The sequence below is a fragment of the Chenopodium album genome, chromosome 1 (genome assembly GCF_948465745.1).
Source record: "Chenopodium album chromosome 1, dcCheAlbu1.1, whole genome shotgun sequence".
In the NCBI taxonomy this organism is placed as follows: domain Eukaryota; kingdom Viridiplantae; phylum Streptophyta; class Magnoliopsida; order Caryophyllales; family Amaranthaceae; genus Chenopodium; species Chenopodium album.
This window is the reverse complement of record NC_137834.1, coordinates 59,522,376-59,540,062: the sequence shown is the minus strand read 5'-3', so window position 1 is coordinate 59,540,062 and position 17,687 is coordinate 59,522,376. Positions and strand designations below refer to the sequence as shown.

Here is a 17,687-nt window from a genome sequence, read left to right as displayed (position 1 = left end):
GGGCTTTTTTTTTTATATATATATATAAGTATTAATTACATCCTTAAAAACTATATAAAATTAGAAATTCACAAAAACACGCGTAAATCAGTGTAATTAGTGTTTATAAATTGATGATTTTTTTTTTAGGGTTTTCAAATGTAAATTTAATGTTTATATGTAGCTCTAATAGCTATGTATAACATTTTCAAAAAAAAAAAAAAAAAAAAAAAAAAAAAAAAAAAAAAAAAATCAAACGTGGCCACCATAAATTCTAAGTTTTCAAAATTGAATAATCCTCATTTCCGCAGGCACACATTTTCTCTCAGAACCACAAAAACATAGTGACAGTTGAACATGAAAGAGTAAGAAATTAAGATTGGAGAAAAGAAGAATTAATAAAATGGCGAATATGATTGGTCTATTGAAGATTAGAGTGATAAAAGGTATCAATCTGGTAGTCATGGATTTTTCCAGTAGCGATCCTTATGTTATCATCACTATGGGTTTACAGGTATTTAATCCTTTCCACTTTCTTCATATTGCAGTTTGACTTTTAATTGTGTCGTGATTGATTCTTAATCTTAGCCTTTGAGTTTGATACTTGGTTGTTAGAGTAGATATTAATTAAGACGTGTTTTTGTTTGCGGAATATAGGTATGAGATATAGGAGGTATATGAATTTTAGATTGACTAAAACTCATATCGTATGTTTGGTGGTTAGAAGTGTAAATTTTAAACTCATACCTTAAACTCATGAAGCATGAGGTATGGAAGGTATGAGTTTAGAATGACTAAAACCCATACTATATGTTTGGTAGTTATTTGGTAGTTAGAAGTATTAATTTTAAACTCATACCTCAAACTTACGAGGTATGAGGTTGAAAAACCTTAGAGAGAAGGTGGGTTTGATCCATTTCATTTTCTTATGTATCAAATAAAAAAAAAAAATTGTGAGAAATTTCATTCTAGAATTAAACCCAACACATATTATTAAGTATCAAGGTCTAACTTAATACCACCTTAACCTCATTCCTAATTCCAAACTCATACCACTCTACGAACCAAACACCCCCTTATAGAGGAAATAACTATTGACAATTTGACATGTTAATTATACAAAATTAGTGTCAAAATGTTAGTGGTCATCGTCCTTTAATAAATTTTATATCTTTTTTCAATATTGATTGTGGTATTAAGGTCTTTTAATTTAAATAGACACAGTTATCTCAATTCTTGGCTTGCAAGTATAATTAGAGATAACTTTAATTATTACAAAATGATTCTAAAATTGGAATTGAAATTACAAAGATTGTGAAATGATATGTTATCCAATTGATATGATATATCCAGTAAATATGATATCCAATGAAATAGTTGTACATATGTAGTTGTCATAAGCTTGGGTACGTATTTTAGCATAAATTTTCTTGTATTTCGAGTTCTCTTTTTGAGCCATGTCTATACCATCACTTGATAGTGTAATAGATTTCTTTAATTATTTAATTAGTCAAAGGATAATTCTAATTGGTTAGGTTTGTTAAATATTTATATTCTGTGTAATTGATTTGGTTTGTTAAGTATTATTCTATGTAATTGGTCAAAGGAGAATTCTAAGTGGTTAGGTTTGTTAAGTGGGCTTTGGGCACAAAAATCTGGCCCAAAGTTGAACCTCCTAGCCCGCTTGGAATTTTTACTTAATTACGGCCTTAAGCAACAATTAATAAGATTTTGGTTTTTTTTTTTTTTTTTTTTTTTTTGAAAAAATCCATTAATAAGAATTTTTTTTTTATTTTTTTATACCACCTATAGTTTAAGGTAAATTAATTGGATTTAATATAAAATAGCAAAACATATGAGGAAATTAAAAATAAAAATAAAAAAAACCTAGTAGTGGGTTTAAGTGGGGAACGTGGGAAGAAAGATATATAATATTAAAATGGGAAAGTTTGCCAAGAAAGGAAGTGTTATATAATATTAAAAAAAAAAAAAAAACAGTCGCACTTGACAAGGTGAAACAACAAGTTTATATCCTTGATAAACAAAATATGTTTATTAAATGAAAAATTGTAAATAAATCACAATTTTTAATAAAAATGGACCCCACAATAGTTAAATTATTTACAAATATGCCATCATGACTAGATTATGGACCCCATAACAATTGATTTATTCATGCCATGATGAATAAGTAAAATTGTTGATTTATTTACTATAATTCCATTTGATAAACGAATTTTGTTTATCAAGGATATAAATTGGGGCTTCCTTGAAATAAATGATGATAAAAGAAGTGATAGTGCGTGAATAAATTATGAAAAAAATATGGGTTGCGAGAAAAAAGAAATATTTCCTCATATTTCTTTTATTTGCAACACATTCATGGGCACGTTCTTTTAGGAGTTGAATGTGGTAGGTAACGAGTGACTTTATCAAAATAATTTTAACGCCAATAATAGACAAAAATTCGTTTATATTATTTAATCTCTTCTCAAAATGATGTCATGTGTAAATAAAAACGTAAGAAGTACTTCCTCCGTTTCTTTTTAGTTGACACGTTTCTTTAGTCACGTTTTCCAATGCACTTATTCAATCATTAATATCTTTAATTATCGATAAGCAAAATTTATGAAAAGTTGATATTTTGAAAGTATATAACATGACGAATCTAACAAGATTCCACGTGACTATATTTTTCATTACGTATAAAGCACAAAACACGGTCAAAGGGAGGTGTGTGAATAGTGCTAAAGTCAAATCGTGTCAACTAAATAAAAACGGAGGTAATATAAAAAAAGTACAAATGTGGTATGAGTGAAGATTATTAGAGGAAAAAGATACAATTAAATAGTGAGTAGTATTTTCAATTAAAAAAAGGTTTATTATAAAAGGATTGCAATTAAAAAAAATAGTGTGTTTTCTTTCTGGTAATTCATATAATATTGACATAGTTGTAGGAAATAATTTCAAGCGTTAACCCCCTAGCTTGAACCCCACTGTGATCATACACTAAAGTACAGTGGCGTCCAAAAGGGAAAGAAGATAGAGCAAAAGAGTCGCCAACAAGTTTTAGGAACTTGTAAACCGTTCACAGGGTGAAGGTTACACCCCTTAACGATCCAAGAGATCGTCAACTCCAATAGGTCTTGAACCAAATAAGGGTTCAGGGATGAAGGTACAAATCCAACCTAAAAGAGATTGAACCTGCCCTAATAATAGACCTCTACTTTATTCTGATCGTATTCATGTGCGCTTTCTGACTAACATGCAATCAATAGGATTACCCTAAACCTGTTTAATCTATGTTGGTTGAATATTAATGCACAAACAAAACTATTATTGGCGATTATAATCAAATTAACCCTTTAACAAGATTATTAATTATCTTATTAAGCGTGATTACAAGTACCAATTCCCTTTAAACTTGCATAAAAAGGCGTGATCAAGCAATAACAATAAAAATATCAAGCAACATAATAAATAATAATAAAAATAATCATAATTATCATAATCATGTTAAATCATAATATTAATAGCAAGATCCTAGGCATGATACTAACAAGATTAATAACAAACCCTAGCATGTTACTAAACAATAAATATCAAAGCTTTAACCCTAACATGATACTAACAATCATAAATATTAGAAAGAACATAAAAGGCATCATAACAATCATACTTGATATTAAAGCTACCCTAGACACGATACTAGGAATCATAATAACATCATAAACATGATTCTATATCATAATATCAATTAAACCATTAAAGTACTTACTTTGATGCCTCGTACCTCTTTTCTAATAACAAAATACACACGTTAGTAACTTCAAGGAAAATATAAACAAAACAATTAAATTAAATAATTGAAAGAGAGATTTGGGACCAAACCCTCAAAAATTAAACCTTTCACGTCTAGGGCGAAGACAACTTCGAATATGGCTAGGTGTATCTAAGTCTAATGAATGCGAAATTTTGTATTTGAGAAAAGCTAGTTTAGAAAAAGAGAGAGAGAGTAATCAAGAGAATCTTAATAAGAGTTGGTGAAAATTGATGATTGTTGATGAAAACTGGTTCGAAAACGGAGTTTTTAATACGTTATTTATAGAAAAATCAGCCAAAAAGATAAAATATCAAAACAGAGTCTGGCGCACAAAAAACTAAACCAGCGCCAACGCTGGCTATTGGCGCCAGGCGCCAACATCAGCGTCAGGCGCCAAGCGTAGCGGCAGGCGCTACAGCTGGCGTTTGGCGCTGATTTAGAAAATCACGCGTTTTCTTAAAATCAGATAAAAATTGCCGTACAGGAGGATAAAATCGTATTTCCTTCAAAAATGCTCTTTGATTTTTTTTTTTTTTTTTGACAGCTAGAAAAAAGGGACTAGTCCCCAACATTAATACTATTAATAGATAAGCAGTGAAAAAAGGAAGAAGTCTTTCAATTTGTTGTTGCCACATCTTGATACTTTGCATTCCTGTCGTCCATCCTTGAATCCACCCTGCAGCTCGAGAGTCTTGGCAGTGAATCTGCAAGTGCCTGATACCATTGTTGAGAGCAGCTTCCATCCCTTCGCAGATAGCACATAGCATGTTAGCTATTCTATTGCCCTGATTCCTTGTTTCCTCCCCTTGAATTAGAGTTAGCTCATTGTCCTTCAGCTGCCAGTACCAGTTTGTCAAGTTACTTGGGCCTCTTTTTTTCTCCACTCTCAATCTGACCAATGTACAGTCACTGGTTCTACCAACAAGGAACAAAGTTCCTGATAGTTGTTGTTCTTCCCTGTAGTAGTCACCAAAGCCAGGTGGCTTGCTTGAGTCATCATCGCAGACTTGAACCTTATCTGAGCTTTTGTTTGAGGGATTCCTGGCAGCAATTGCGAACCTGTGTTCCATCTTTTTTATTACACCTAAAGGATTAACTCTTGAGTTATTGAAGATAGCGTTATTCCTAGATTCCCAGATGCTTTCTAACCCAGCCAGAAAAGTGATGTAGCTTCTTTCCATGTTACTATCTTTTCTTCCAAGGACTCTCTGCCAATTGCTAATCCAGTCTGCAATTGGAATGTTACTTTGAGAAGCAACATTTAGGCCTAGATTGCAGCCTCTCCATACATGACTTGCAAAGCTGCAGTCTCTGAAAAGATGCTCTAGAGTCTCAAGGTGAATGATGTCTTGGTTTTCACTGTCCCAGCATAGGGAGCAGTGGTGTCTGTCCCCTAAATTCCTTCTTTTTCTTTCACTACCCACTGGTAAGGCTCCATTCAGGATCTTCCAAAGGAACGTTTTTTGCTTTAGAGTTCCAGCAAGCTTCCAGAGCCTCTTCCACCTATACTTGTGTGTCTCGGGTTGATGATGAGTAGTGTGACTATTAGAGTTAGCATCGTGAATAGTTCTGTATCCACTCTTGACTGTGTAGCAACCAGTATTATTCCTTTTCCAGAAAATGGAGTCTTCCCGGCCTGTATCCAAGATAGGAGCATTCATGATTTCTTTGATAGTGACTTCTGAGAAAAGATCTTTGCACTTGTCCAATTCCCACTCATCATTCTCTTTTTTTAGCCATTCAACTTTATCATTTCTGGGAGTAATTTGATCCTTCCATACAGGTGTTAATCCATTTAACCAGGGATGGTGAATTTTAGCTAAGCACCCATCACCTAAGGACCAAGCACACCCATCTTTTATGATCTGTAACCCCCACTTAATGTCATTCCAGCCCCAAGAACCTACCCTTTTCTTTTCCCATGTTCCATCAAATAAAGTTCCTTTGCAAATCCCATATTTGTTGCCAAAAACTTTGCTTATCAAGGAAACTGATTCCTGAATAATTCTCCACCCCTGTTTTGCAAGTAGAGCCTGATTAAAAAACCTAGCATCTAAGATACCAAGACCACCCTTATCCTTTACTTTAGTTAGAGTGCTCCAGTTCTTCCAATACACACCCTTTCCTGTTTTATTTCCAAGCCACCAAAATTTAACCACAATGCTGTTGATTCTTTTAAGGATGTTTACATGGCATTTGAAGACTGAGAAAACATATGTCCCTAAGCTGGAAAGTACAGACTTGATCAAGGTGAGTCTGCCTACAGGGGAGAGAAAAAGAGAGTTCCAAGCATTTAATCTACTTTTAACTCTATCCACCAAGGTGCCAAAAATCTGTTGTTTAGAGTCCCCAAAGTCAGCAGGGATTCCTAGGTATATCCCAAACTTGCTGCTTCTTTTGACTCCCAGCAACTCACTGAAGTTCAAAGAGGTGTTGTCATCAATATTAGGGCTGCAGAGAAGGACAGACTTCTCTTGATTGATGACCTGGCCTGAAGCTTTGCAATATGTATCCAACACCTTTTTTAGGGAGAGAACACAGGACTCTTTAGCTTGGATGAAGAAAGCAGAATCATCTGCAAAAAAGAGATGACTGATTTTTGGGGCTTTGTGAGCCACCTTAATCCCCACCACTTGACCTGCATCTTCTTCAAGTTTTATTAACCCTGACAGGCACTCCATACAGAGAATAAATAAGTAAGGAGACAGGGGATCCCCCTGTCTTAGCCCACATTTGGGATTAAATTTTTCACCAGTGGAGCCATTAACAATAACAGAGAACGAGGTTGAGCTCACACAGTTCATGATAGTTTTAATCATCAAGTCAGGAAAACCAAATTTAGTTAGCACGATTTCGAGAAAGTCCCACTTAATTCTGTCAAAAGCCTTGCTTATATCTGTTTTAATAGCAAGCTTTCCTTTAATCCCTTTTTTAGTCTTCCTGATATTTTCTAGCAGTTCATGAGCAATTAAAATATTATCTGAGATGACTCTACCAGGGATAAAAACATTCTGGAAACACCCAACTAGATCATTGATCACCTTTCGCAATCTGTTTGTGATGCATTTAGAGATGATTTTATAGGTGACATTGCACAGCCCAATTGGCCTAAGTTTATCCATGGCTTCCGGATTATCGCATTTAGGGATTAAAGCAATATTGGTGTTATTTAATTCTCGCAAAATGTTACCTGACTTGAGAGCTGATTGAACCGCTTCAATAACATCGTTCGGGATCCAGCTCCAATTTTTTTGGTAGAAACCCGCCGGAATCCCATTGGGGCCAGGCGCTTTCCACGGTTGCATAGCGAAGAGAGCGTTCTTAATCTCCCTTCTCGAGTATGGCTTTGATAGTATGTCTCGCTGATCCTTAGAAAGTTTTTTAGAGATGCCTTGAATACCTTTTTCAATTTCTTCAATCCTCGAAGAAGAGCTGAGGTTATCATCACCTCCGTATATACTCTTGAAGAAATCCACCGCCACCTTTGTGATTTCCTCCTCCGAACACACCCAGTCACCGCTAGCATCCCGTATTGCTTCTAGTTTATTTCTTGCTTTTCTTCCCTTGACATAATTGAAGAAGAAACGAGAGCAAGTATCCCCATCACAATTCCAATTTAGCTTTGCTCTCTATCTCCAGTAAATAGCTAGATTGGTCGAATATTCCTCCAATTTTTTGCTAATTACCTTAAATTGTTCGTCATCTCCTTCGTTTTCCAGAATTAATTGAGCTTCCAAAAGATCTTTCTCAAATCTATCCCAACTCCCATTCCATTCAACTCTTTTGTTCAAAGTCCATTTTTTTTATTTCTGATTTAGCATTCTAGGCTCTTTTCACAAGTTTGAACATTGGGGATCCGTTTTGCTGAGTATTCCACGCGCTCTGAGCGGCCTCAATACACTCCTCATAGTTGAGGCTCCATTGTTCTAATTTGTAAGTACTTCTCTTTTTTTTTTTTTTTTTTAGTGATAGCTCTCTGAGTATGAAAAAGAATAGGAGCATGGTCTGAAATTTGAATTGGTTTATGGGCGATATGGGCGTGTGGAAATTTGTTGAGCCATAGAACGTTAGCGTACCCTTTGTCCAATCTTTCCAACACAAGGTCGTCTCCCTCCCGCCCATTTGACCAAGTGAATTTTGGTCCTTCGTAAATAATATCATGTAAACGATTACTCTCTTTCCACTCATTGAAAAGGGACGCACCGCGAATGTTGGTAGAGTTCCTCCCAGATTTATCAAGAGGGGAATCAACTTGGTTAAAGTCTCCTATTAGTGTAATTGGAAGATTTAGAGTTGGATTTATCCAATGATTAAGGCACTCCCAAAAATCCCCTCTTAGAGAGGTACTAGGCTCCCCGTACACCAAAACCAACCTCCAATTTCCATTGATATGATCATTAACATCTACTACAAGGAAGTTGTTACAAACAAAAACTACATTAAAAGAAATCCTATCTTTCCAACCTAGCCATAGACCACCACTAAGACCTATAGGATCAACGCCTTTAAAGTGGTTAAAACCTAGAAATCTTAAACGATTAAAAACTAAATCCGAGCCTTAGTTTCCGAAAGAAAAATGAAATCCGGATCAAAAGACCCAACCATTCTTTTCAGAATAGGAATTATCGGGGTTATTGGGTTTTTAATTCCCCGACAATTCCAAACAAGCCCAATCACTGCTCCCGAGGTGGTTGAGTTGGGTCAACCACCGCAAGCCCATTTCCTGCGAATGTCAAGGTAATGTTAGATTCAAAAGCAAAGTCTGAGCCCAGCCCAAACTGTGCTCGAGTTGAAGTTGAAGGCCCTTCATCAGCGATATTCCCACCAGTGTGGATTTTTTCCCTTTTTTCCTTTTCCTTGCCATCATTGAGTCCGCGTCATCCTCCTCCTCTTCTACATATTGGATCGAAACTAGGTCAAGATCTGAAATTGCCTTTCGCTTCACAGGGCAATTTTCCAGCTTGTATCTTCTCTTGCTTTTCACCTTCTTGAATCTTCTATGTCGCTCCATTCTTCCTCTCCTGTCTTTTTCGCCCCACCTGGTGAAGATTATCGCAGTGTCGGACATCGTCTCCGAAGGTATTGCTGCTTCGATTTCGTTGATACCCCCAATCTCCACCGTCAATTGCTCGATTCTTGGTTGAATTCTTGTTTGCTCCGCCGCAAGCGCTTCAACGCTGTTTTGATCCGGAAGTTCATCTTCCTCAAAGTCGATCTGATGTTCGCCTAGCCATGGGCTCATCGGATCTTCGGGTATTTGCCCAGTTGAGGGTGGGTTCATGTCCTTTTCTCCCTGATAATCCATCGGGTCATGGATCGGAGAGTCTGGCTCTCTTATTTCCACGGCCCTTAGAACGTGCTGACTGTCGAATTCGATGAAAAAGCGTTGATTATACCCAACACTATCAATCCTTCTTCCAGCGATTTTGTCGTTTATTTCAACCCTTTATTGAATTGCAGAGCCCATTAATAGATCAAATCGCAGCTCCTCGATGTCTCTTCCAAATCTGGGAATGGAATCTTGATTTCCCCTGTTCTCCTGAATACCCGTCGCTGCTTCTTGCGCCGGGATTGCAGCTGCTGCTGACTCATATGGATCGCTTCCTTGGTTGTGACCTGAGGCTCCAGTAATATCCTCAGCATGAGCAACCTCGACAACTTCCAGGTTTTCTGTATTTGCCCCTTGCTCATCCGTTTCCATGTCCGCTCTTGCTTGTTGTTGTCCTGCATCTTGATGAGTGTTGGGTTGATTGACAACTGGACCTCTAAAGGGGATGTTCCCATTGTTGAATCTGTCACCAGGTCTCACAGTTCTACCCCCATTCTGGATTTTAATTAAAACTCTGAAAAGTCAACAAAAGTCAATTTATCAAATGCTAATTGAATTAGGAATGAAAAGAACCTTCTAGAAGAATCTAGAAGATTAAAACCATTCCTAATTGCATTAGGAATGATAAATCATATTAGGCCCTCCCCTAGATCATTGGGCCGCACATAAGGCTCAAACCGGGCCCAGTTCAGTAATTTGGCCATAACTTCCTCAATATTCATCGGAATTGGGCTTATAATATATCGTCGGAAAGCTCTTTTCAAGCCCCATCCAAATACACTACTATTGGACCCATATCATGGACCAACCAAACTGGATTGGCTGTTTTCTTAAAATAAGTTTTCAAAAACAGAGATAAGAGAAAAGAAATTAAAACTATCCGCAACACTAAACTTTCCACACTTTCACTTCACTCGATTATGATTCGACGCGAAAGGTACTCATCACTGGGTTTGATTTTGGGGAGACACAAATGGGTGTCTACAATAGTATCCCTTATTATACTTATACAATTATCCTTATTAAACTTACTCTGTATTGAGTTACCCCAGTATCACTAACTTACCCCTCTAACTGTAATAGAGTAACCCCTATAATACAAACTGAATCCATGATGTTTGCTGCATATATATTCCGTCTAAGTTAGTGAATTGAGGGAATAGTATACTTTTGCATAAACTATTTCATCTTTTTTTTAAAAAAAAAAGGAAATTTTGTGAAGAAATACCCCAAAGATAGGCTATTTTGTGAATAACTACATATTTTTTTTTAATTTGTGAATAAACTACCTATAAGATGTCAAACATTTGTCTAGCACTATCCATTAATGAATTCCTTCCTATTGTGCTATTTGTGGAGCCCACTCATATGATCCCCCCTAATTTACTCCCTCCCCAACCCCAAGTACATACTCTCTCCTCCTCCATTTTTATTTCTCTTTTTAGTCCTTGCACCTTTCACCATTTTAATCTCTAGCTTAAGCCAATCTTTGTGTTCCAAATTCATCACTTTTTAATAAATTGACAAGGCTTAAAACCCATTTTCTTTCCACTCATATGTATCTCTCTCTTTCCTACTCATTTTCTTGCTGTAGAGTTTACAACCAAGAGCTTTCTGCTAGGAATTTTTGTAGTCCAAGATGTCTCCAATTTTTATTTATTTTATTTATTATTTTTTTTTTTTAGAATGCCATATTTGCTTGCTTGGATATTGCAAAGCAGAGTGGTATGAAGAATTATACATCCTTCCAATAAATATGAAATAGAAGTAGCTATTTATTAATTAAAATGCAATTGAATTCAAACCCTAATAACCTTAAACAAGCAAAACCCCTGATTCAATTCAAACCCTAAGCCCTAGAAATTAATATCTCCAAATTGAATTGAAACCCTAAACCCTAAATTGAATCTCTAATTATGTTAGTTGAAGTAAGTTAAAGCCCCTAAACCAATCAAAGAGACCTAAAATTAAAACAATAGCTTAAATATTACCTACTTTAGTAAGAAAAGTTGAATTGATCGAAATGTTTTTCCTTGGATTTTTGGATGACTGTAGGATTATTGGTGAGTTAATTGGGAGAGAAATCGTAGGAGTGGGGCCCCACAAACAACACAATTAGATGGAACCCGTTAATGGGTAATGATAGACAAATTACAAAAGTTTGTCATCTTATATATATATATATATATATATATATATATATGTATATATATATATATATATATATATATATATGTATATATATATATATATATATATATATATATATGTATATATGTATATATATATATATATATATATATATATATATATATATATATATATATATATATTAACAATTATTTGTTAACAAAATAGTGTATCTTTGAATAGTTCTTCATAACATTTTCAAAAAAAAATTTAGATTTTTTTAAAAGAAAAAAATAAAATAAAAAGTCTCACGAATGTGGTAATTGAGTCCGATTGCAAGGTCGTCATGGATCGTCTCAAAAAGGCCTCTAACATATTTCATTGATTTAGATAACATTCTTGATGATGTGATGGATTTAAGTTCTTAGTTGGTAAATTTGTTAATCGCAGCCATTTAAAATTTATATGTTGTAAATTGCAGCTATTTAAATTAAAAATTGCAAATTGCAGCCCAAAAGTTCTTATAAATTGTAAATTGCAACTCAATTTAACTTTTTCATTGGTTTGCATGTCGAAAAATATTCAATTAAGGTGTTAAGGGCCAATTTAAGCATAAAAGGTCCGAATTGAGCACGAAATTAGCAAAAAAATAATATAAGTGCCTCGTTTTGCGTAAGAAAAATGTATCGATTTGTGGGCAACTATTTTTTTATTGTAAAAACGAGGCACTTATATTAACCTTTTGCTAATTCCGAGCTCAATTTGGATCTTTAAGGACTAAAATGACCGCTAAATCCTTAATTGAACATTTTTCAACACGCAAACCGATGAAAAATTGAATTAAATTGTAATTTATAATGTATAAGAACTTTTGGGCTGCAATTTGCAATTTCTTTATAAATAGCTGCAATTTGCAAAATACTAACTTTAAATTACTGTAATTTGCAATTTTTTTTCTTTTTTATAGCTTCATTTTTGGGTCCCATGTCAAGCGGGAAGGTAACTTTATAGCGCATCATTTAGCTAAAATAATTCCGTTTGGTGTGGAGAAAGTTTGGGAGAATCATTGTCCAAAATTGACCTTTTATCATCAAATTAATGAAGCTATGCTTTGTCCTTAAAGAAAAAAAGAAAAAGTCAATCACACCAGTACAAACTTTAAAGTTTCCAAAGTGCCATCAAAACTGAAATATTCCCATTTCTAAGCACACAGTTCTTTTTTTTTTTTTTTTTTTTTTTTTTTTTTTTTTTTTTTTCATAACCACAAAAAACATAGTGACGGTTGAACACGAGTCTAGTAAAAAGGTTGAAGATAACAACAATTAATAATAATGGCGAATATAACTGGTCTTCTCAAGATTAGAGTGATTAAAGGTACAAATCTTGTAATCAAGGATTCATCCAGTAGCGATCCTTATGTTATCATCACTATGGGTTCACAGGTATTTAATCCTTCCCACTTTCTTGATTTCGCAGATTGTTTTTTTTAGCAAGATGGATATTTTGTCTTATTTTTGTTATTCGAGTAGATGTCAACTAGATTAGTCGGTAAAAGTCTTGTGACGGTACCCATTTGAATAAAATCTCGTCTACATCATTGCTCGATTTCCTATGTAATTATACTCTTGATACACTGTATTCCTACAAAAAGAATTTAAAAAATTGGAAAAATGATAGGATATATGGTGAAATTGCAGTATATATTCCGTAGTTGTTGATATTCTTGATAAGGGTTGAGGCACTTTTGCAATTGTTTCCTATTATTCCAAGTTCTGTTTTTTGTGTTATTTGAGGTTGATATTCAATGGCTAATTTTAGTTATGCTTTGGTTTTTCCAACAATGTTAAAGAACTTTTTATTGATTATGTAAAAGTGATTTAAGTTCGTAGGAAGGCAAATAAGGAGGTGCTGTACAAAGTGAGGTATCAGATATGTAATGGCACATATATATACTTGTTTAAAACAATCATTTTAATTTGATTAGATTGACTATTATTCATGGTGCTGGAACTGGTGGAGATGATCTTCCCTTCTGGCTAGCAGATCATAGTTTTGTCATTATTAAACATAGAAGCATGGAACCCATGAATGCAAATTTTCGAGGAAATATAGGATAACAAAAAGCAATATATAAATCCACTTCAAAGAAGCAATATTGAGGGCAAACTTGCTTAATGTTACAAAGAAACAAGGAGTGAGCGAAAAAACATTGTAACTTAAGGCTATATTTAGGAGATTAATTGTTTGAATGAGTGAATTATTTTTGGGAAAACGTTTTGCAGTTAACAAACCAGGTCTTTAAGGGATTAGTTTTGATTAAGTTTTGGATAAGTTTCCCCATTTTGGAGGTGTTGGAAAGGTAATCATTGACCCCAAATAGAGTTTCCGTGCATCATAGTATGAGAATGAGTTTAGTGTGATAGTGGCAGCTAGAAAGTGAAGTTCCAATATAAATATAGTTACAAATGTAATGTAATCTTCTCATGATAGGAATCAACAAGTAAGTTCTTTAACATCATCATCTTAGGTTCCTAATTCCCTTAACAAAATACATTTAAGGAGGTTGATTGAGTTAGTTTTACTACTGTTACAACCCAAAATACTCGGGTTATTTAATCTAGCTGTTTTGTTTTATATATCTCTTGGTTAGATACTAAAATATCACTAAGTAGTACGGAGTAATGTAGTATCCCAAAAATATCCTATTACTAAACAAATTTTGACTCCTCCGAGTAACACTCTAATGGTCATATATTACGAGAACTCTTAAATCTTAACGTTATACTGTATGCAAAGTTAGGGAGGCTTTATGACAAGTTTCATTTTCAGACTTCACCCATCATTCGTCAGATTTGCAGTAAGTTTGAGACACACCATTTTGCATAGCAACACACAAAAGCCTCCATTTTCTTTGGTGTATTGATTAGGTTATGGTGTCACCCTTTAACTAAGTATTTTTCCAATAATATTCTACTTCGTATTAATTTATGGTTCTCCTTAAATTGTCGATTTCCCTGTAATCCATATGCTTAGAGTACATACTAGGACAGAGTTGGGTTTCTAGGAGTTGTAACGCTGTGCATTCTGTTTGTATGCCGCAGCAGCTTGCCTTTTCTTTTGCTGTTGCTGCTGCTGCAAATAGTTCTCTCTCTTCAAGTGCCTTATATTAAACTCCTGATTTTGATTTCACTTCGAAAACACTCCGAAGGAAGCAACCCCTTAGTGCATGAACAACTGACTATGTTTGAAAAATTATATTGTGCTCTGTATATAATTTGGATTTCGAGCTTTACACTATGTTTGGATAGGAAATTTTGGAGGAAAAGTGAGGGAAGGAAAAGTGACGAATATAATGTCCCTTATTTGGGTAAGACATAGGGAAGGGGAAGGAAATGGTCGGATCTATTTTCCTTCCTCTTTAATAAAACAAATTCCTCCATTGTTAGAGAGATTTGGAAGGAAAATGTTGGTCACTCTCTCTCTCCCTTCAGCTTTCTCTTTCTTTCCACCTTTTTCTTCCCCTCCTTTTCCCATTACACTCCGTGCGTTTTTAGGGCCCAATTTCTAATTTTAAAGTTTTATAGTAATAGTGAGTGTTTTAATATGCATGATAAGCTTCTCTATTTCTCTTTCCTCACAAATTCTGTGCCAATTTCCTGTATAAAAGATATAAAAAACTATCATGTTTATCCTGCCGCTTAGTGAATTGCCTTTGAACATTTGAATTGGTTCTTCAAGTTCTTGGACTCCTATTGTAACTTTTGCATTTATTTCCTAACTTTTTTTCATTCAAATACTGCTTCAGATTTATTCAAAGAATCAAAGACTTCCTGTGCAGCATAATATGTCAGATATGTTTCCTGTAGTTAGCAGAATTATAGCTTATTTTGGGACTGCATGATTTCGTTGTATGCTTATATGCTATGCAGATGCATTTGTAGCTTTTATTAACATCTTTGTGACACTGCAGAAATTGAAGACACGACATGTGAAAGATGACTGCAATCCTGAATGGAATGACGAACTGACTCTTGCAATTTATGATCTTAACGATCCAATCAACTTAGTGAGTATCTTTGTATCCTTTGAATTTACCCCCCCCCCCCCCCCCCCATCCCCCATTTTGTTGTTGCATTATATTTGCGTCAGCTCTCTGTAGGAACTTTATTGTGTCGTTTAGGGCCTGTTCTCTTACGTTGAAATGAAATTCAGTTCAGTTCAGCTCAGCTCAGCTCAGTTCAGTTCAGCTCCTAATTTCCTTCTCTTATAAAATATTCATTTCAGTTCAGTTCAGCTCAGCTCATTTCAGTTCAGCTCAGCTCATTTCAGTTCAGTTCAGTTCAGCTGAGTTCAGTCAATGAGAACAGGCCCTTAGTCATGCTTGTAGATTACAGTTGAAATCATTTATCCATTCACAAAAATTCATAATCTTGTATGAATACCTGTTTCTATCTATTAAACCATTTTAAAAATGTTAAATTTTCTTACATTTCTATTTCCAGATCAGCAATCTTACTGATAATTACTATACACTTAAAAACCTCAATGTAGATTCAGTGCCTTATTATGCTTCAATGTGCAGTTATCTGATTGATCTTTTTTATACAGACAGTGTATGACAAAGACACATTTACTAGCGACGACCTAATGGGTGAGGCTCAGATAGACATAAAACCGTATGTAGAATGTCTGAAGGCAAGATTAAGTGATCTCCCAGATGGAACCGTTGTTGATAAGATCCTTCCGAGCAGGGAAAATTCGATAGCTGATGTGAGCCAAATTATTTGGAAGGATGGAAAGTTAGTGCAGGACATGATTCTCAGGCTTAAAAATACAGCAACTGGTGAGGTAGAAATCCAAATCGAGTGGGTGGATGTTGCAAAATCTTAAAATCTTGCATCTTGAGGATTTGAGAAGGTTATACATCTGTTTCCGACTTTGGAGTGGAGTTACAGCTTGGTTTTGAATGCTCAGTTTGTAACTTGTTTGTGCTTCTCTCTTTCTGTCTCTCCCTTTTCTTTTTTCTTATGTGTTAAGTTTGTAAATTAGACGGACTTTTTACTCTTGTGTGCAAGTGCAACTTTTAGTTAGCTAGTTGAATAAGCGCAGGACTTTTTACTCTTGTGTGCAACTTCAGTACTGATTATAAATGCATAACATTGCACATGCTTTGCGCTGTGCTCCCATATCTGAGGTCTTATATAATAAAGTGTTTTGGCCCGGCTTCGCTCGTGTCTGTAGACATGTTATTAACAATGCTAGTTTATTATGTTGTGTAATGAACTTTTTACTGTGGAGGCGGATGCACCATGCTATTTTATAAACATATAGCTATTTTATAAAGAACATCCAGTTTTATATGTTTTTTTGTAAATCTAAAGAACATTTGTAATATTAGTAAAGAACATAATAATATTAAAGAATATTATTCATATAGTAAATGTACATTTGGTATAAATTATCATGTATGTATATGAAAAAAAAAAAAAAAATCATGTATGTATATGAAAAGTACATTTTACTGTATTATAATGTACACTGTATTATATCTTAATGAACATATATGTTATAATGTTGGTTACATGTTTAATGTACATTGTATTATTTGGATCATGCAAGTATATGAAAAAAGAACATTTTACTGTATTTTAATGTACATTGCATTATTTGGATCTACAACTTTTTTCTAAATTTGTCTATTTGCTTGCTTTCGTCTTCCAAAATGTATTAATCGGTCGATCTTCTTCAAAAACTTTATTTTATTTCTTATTGCAACAACAAAATTACATCAAAATCGCAATTAATTCCCAATAAAATCAAATATTTCAATTTTCAATCAAATTTATAAAGAACAAACACTCAAACAAGTATGAATGACAAATAAACAAGTATGAATGTCGAATTTGATCTTACCTTTTGTTTTTATATGTCATCTTGAACAATTTTGGGCTCAAAATTTCGAATTTCTTGAAATTTGTAATTTTGCTTGGGGTTTGAGGAATTTAAATGGGTTTGAAGTTTTGTTTGGAGAGAGAGAGAGTGAACTTTTGGTAAAAAAAAAAAAAAAAGAAATGATTTGTAATTAATGTATAGTAAAAAAAAATAATTATAGTACTATTTATCTATTTCATTATACTTCCTCCGTTTTTTTTTTATTATTACACCATAAGGGTTTGGTACAAATATTTTGGTAGTGGAAAAAAGTGAGAGAGAGAAAAGTAAAAATACAAAATTGTCCATATGACATATTGATAAATTAAAAAGTAAGTGTGAAAAAACTTAGGGTATGTTGGGTATTTGTAGTGTGAATACAAATAATTTTTTTCCTAAAGAGGAAATGGTGCAATATTTGTGAGACTTTCTAAAAAGGTAAGTGGTGCAATAATAAAAGAAAGGAGGAAGTACAAAATTTCTTTCAAAAAAAAT

General features: G+C 34.2%; 1 protein-coding gene across 2 annotated transcripts; it reads left to right on the top strand.

Annotated features, from left to right (window-relative positions):
- Window positions 1-300: 300 nt before the first annotated feature.
- Window positions 301-16,487, top strand: LOC145556679 (protein C2-DOMAIN ABA-RELATED 7-like). Of its 2 annotated transcripts, none has more exons than XM_081618343.1 (3): window positions 301-493; window positions 15,232-15,327; window positions 15,870-16,487. In XM_081618343.1, exons 1-3 carry the CDS (start codon window positions 383-385, stop codon window positions 16,149-16,151), a joined length of 489 nt encoding a protein of 162 aa, XP_081474469.1. In that variant the 5' UTR covers window positions 301-382; the 3' UTR covers window positions 16,152-16,487. The 2 variants fall into 2 exon arrangements, with proteins under 2 accessions (XP_081474469.1, XP_081474462.1); XM_081618336.1 differs by lacking the exon at window positions 301-493 and adding an exon at window positions 12,542-12,703.
- Window positions 16,488-17,687: the final 1,200 nt, after the last annotated feature.

What these genes read in the sequence shown, in the direction of transcription:
- LOC145556679 (XM_081618343.1), top strand. Translation starts at nt 383, where the DNA reads ATGGCGAATATGATTGGTCTATTGAAGATTAGAGTGATAAAAGGTATC. An exon ending in TCATCACTATGGGTTTACAG is followed by an intron (nt 494 to 15,231) that starts GTATTTAATCCT and finishes GTGACACTGCAG; the next exon opens with AAATTGAAGACACGACATGT. An exon ending in TTAACGATCCAATCAACTTA is followed by an intron (nt 15,328 to 15,869) that starts GTGAGTATCTTT and finishes TTTTTTATACAG; the next exon opens with ACAGTGTATGACAAAGACAC.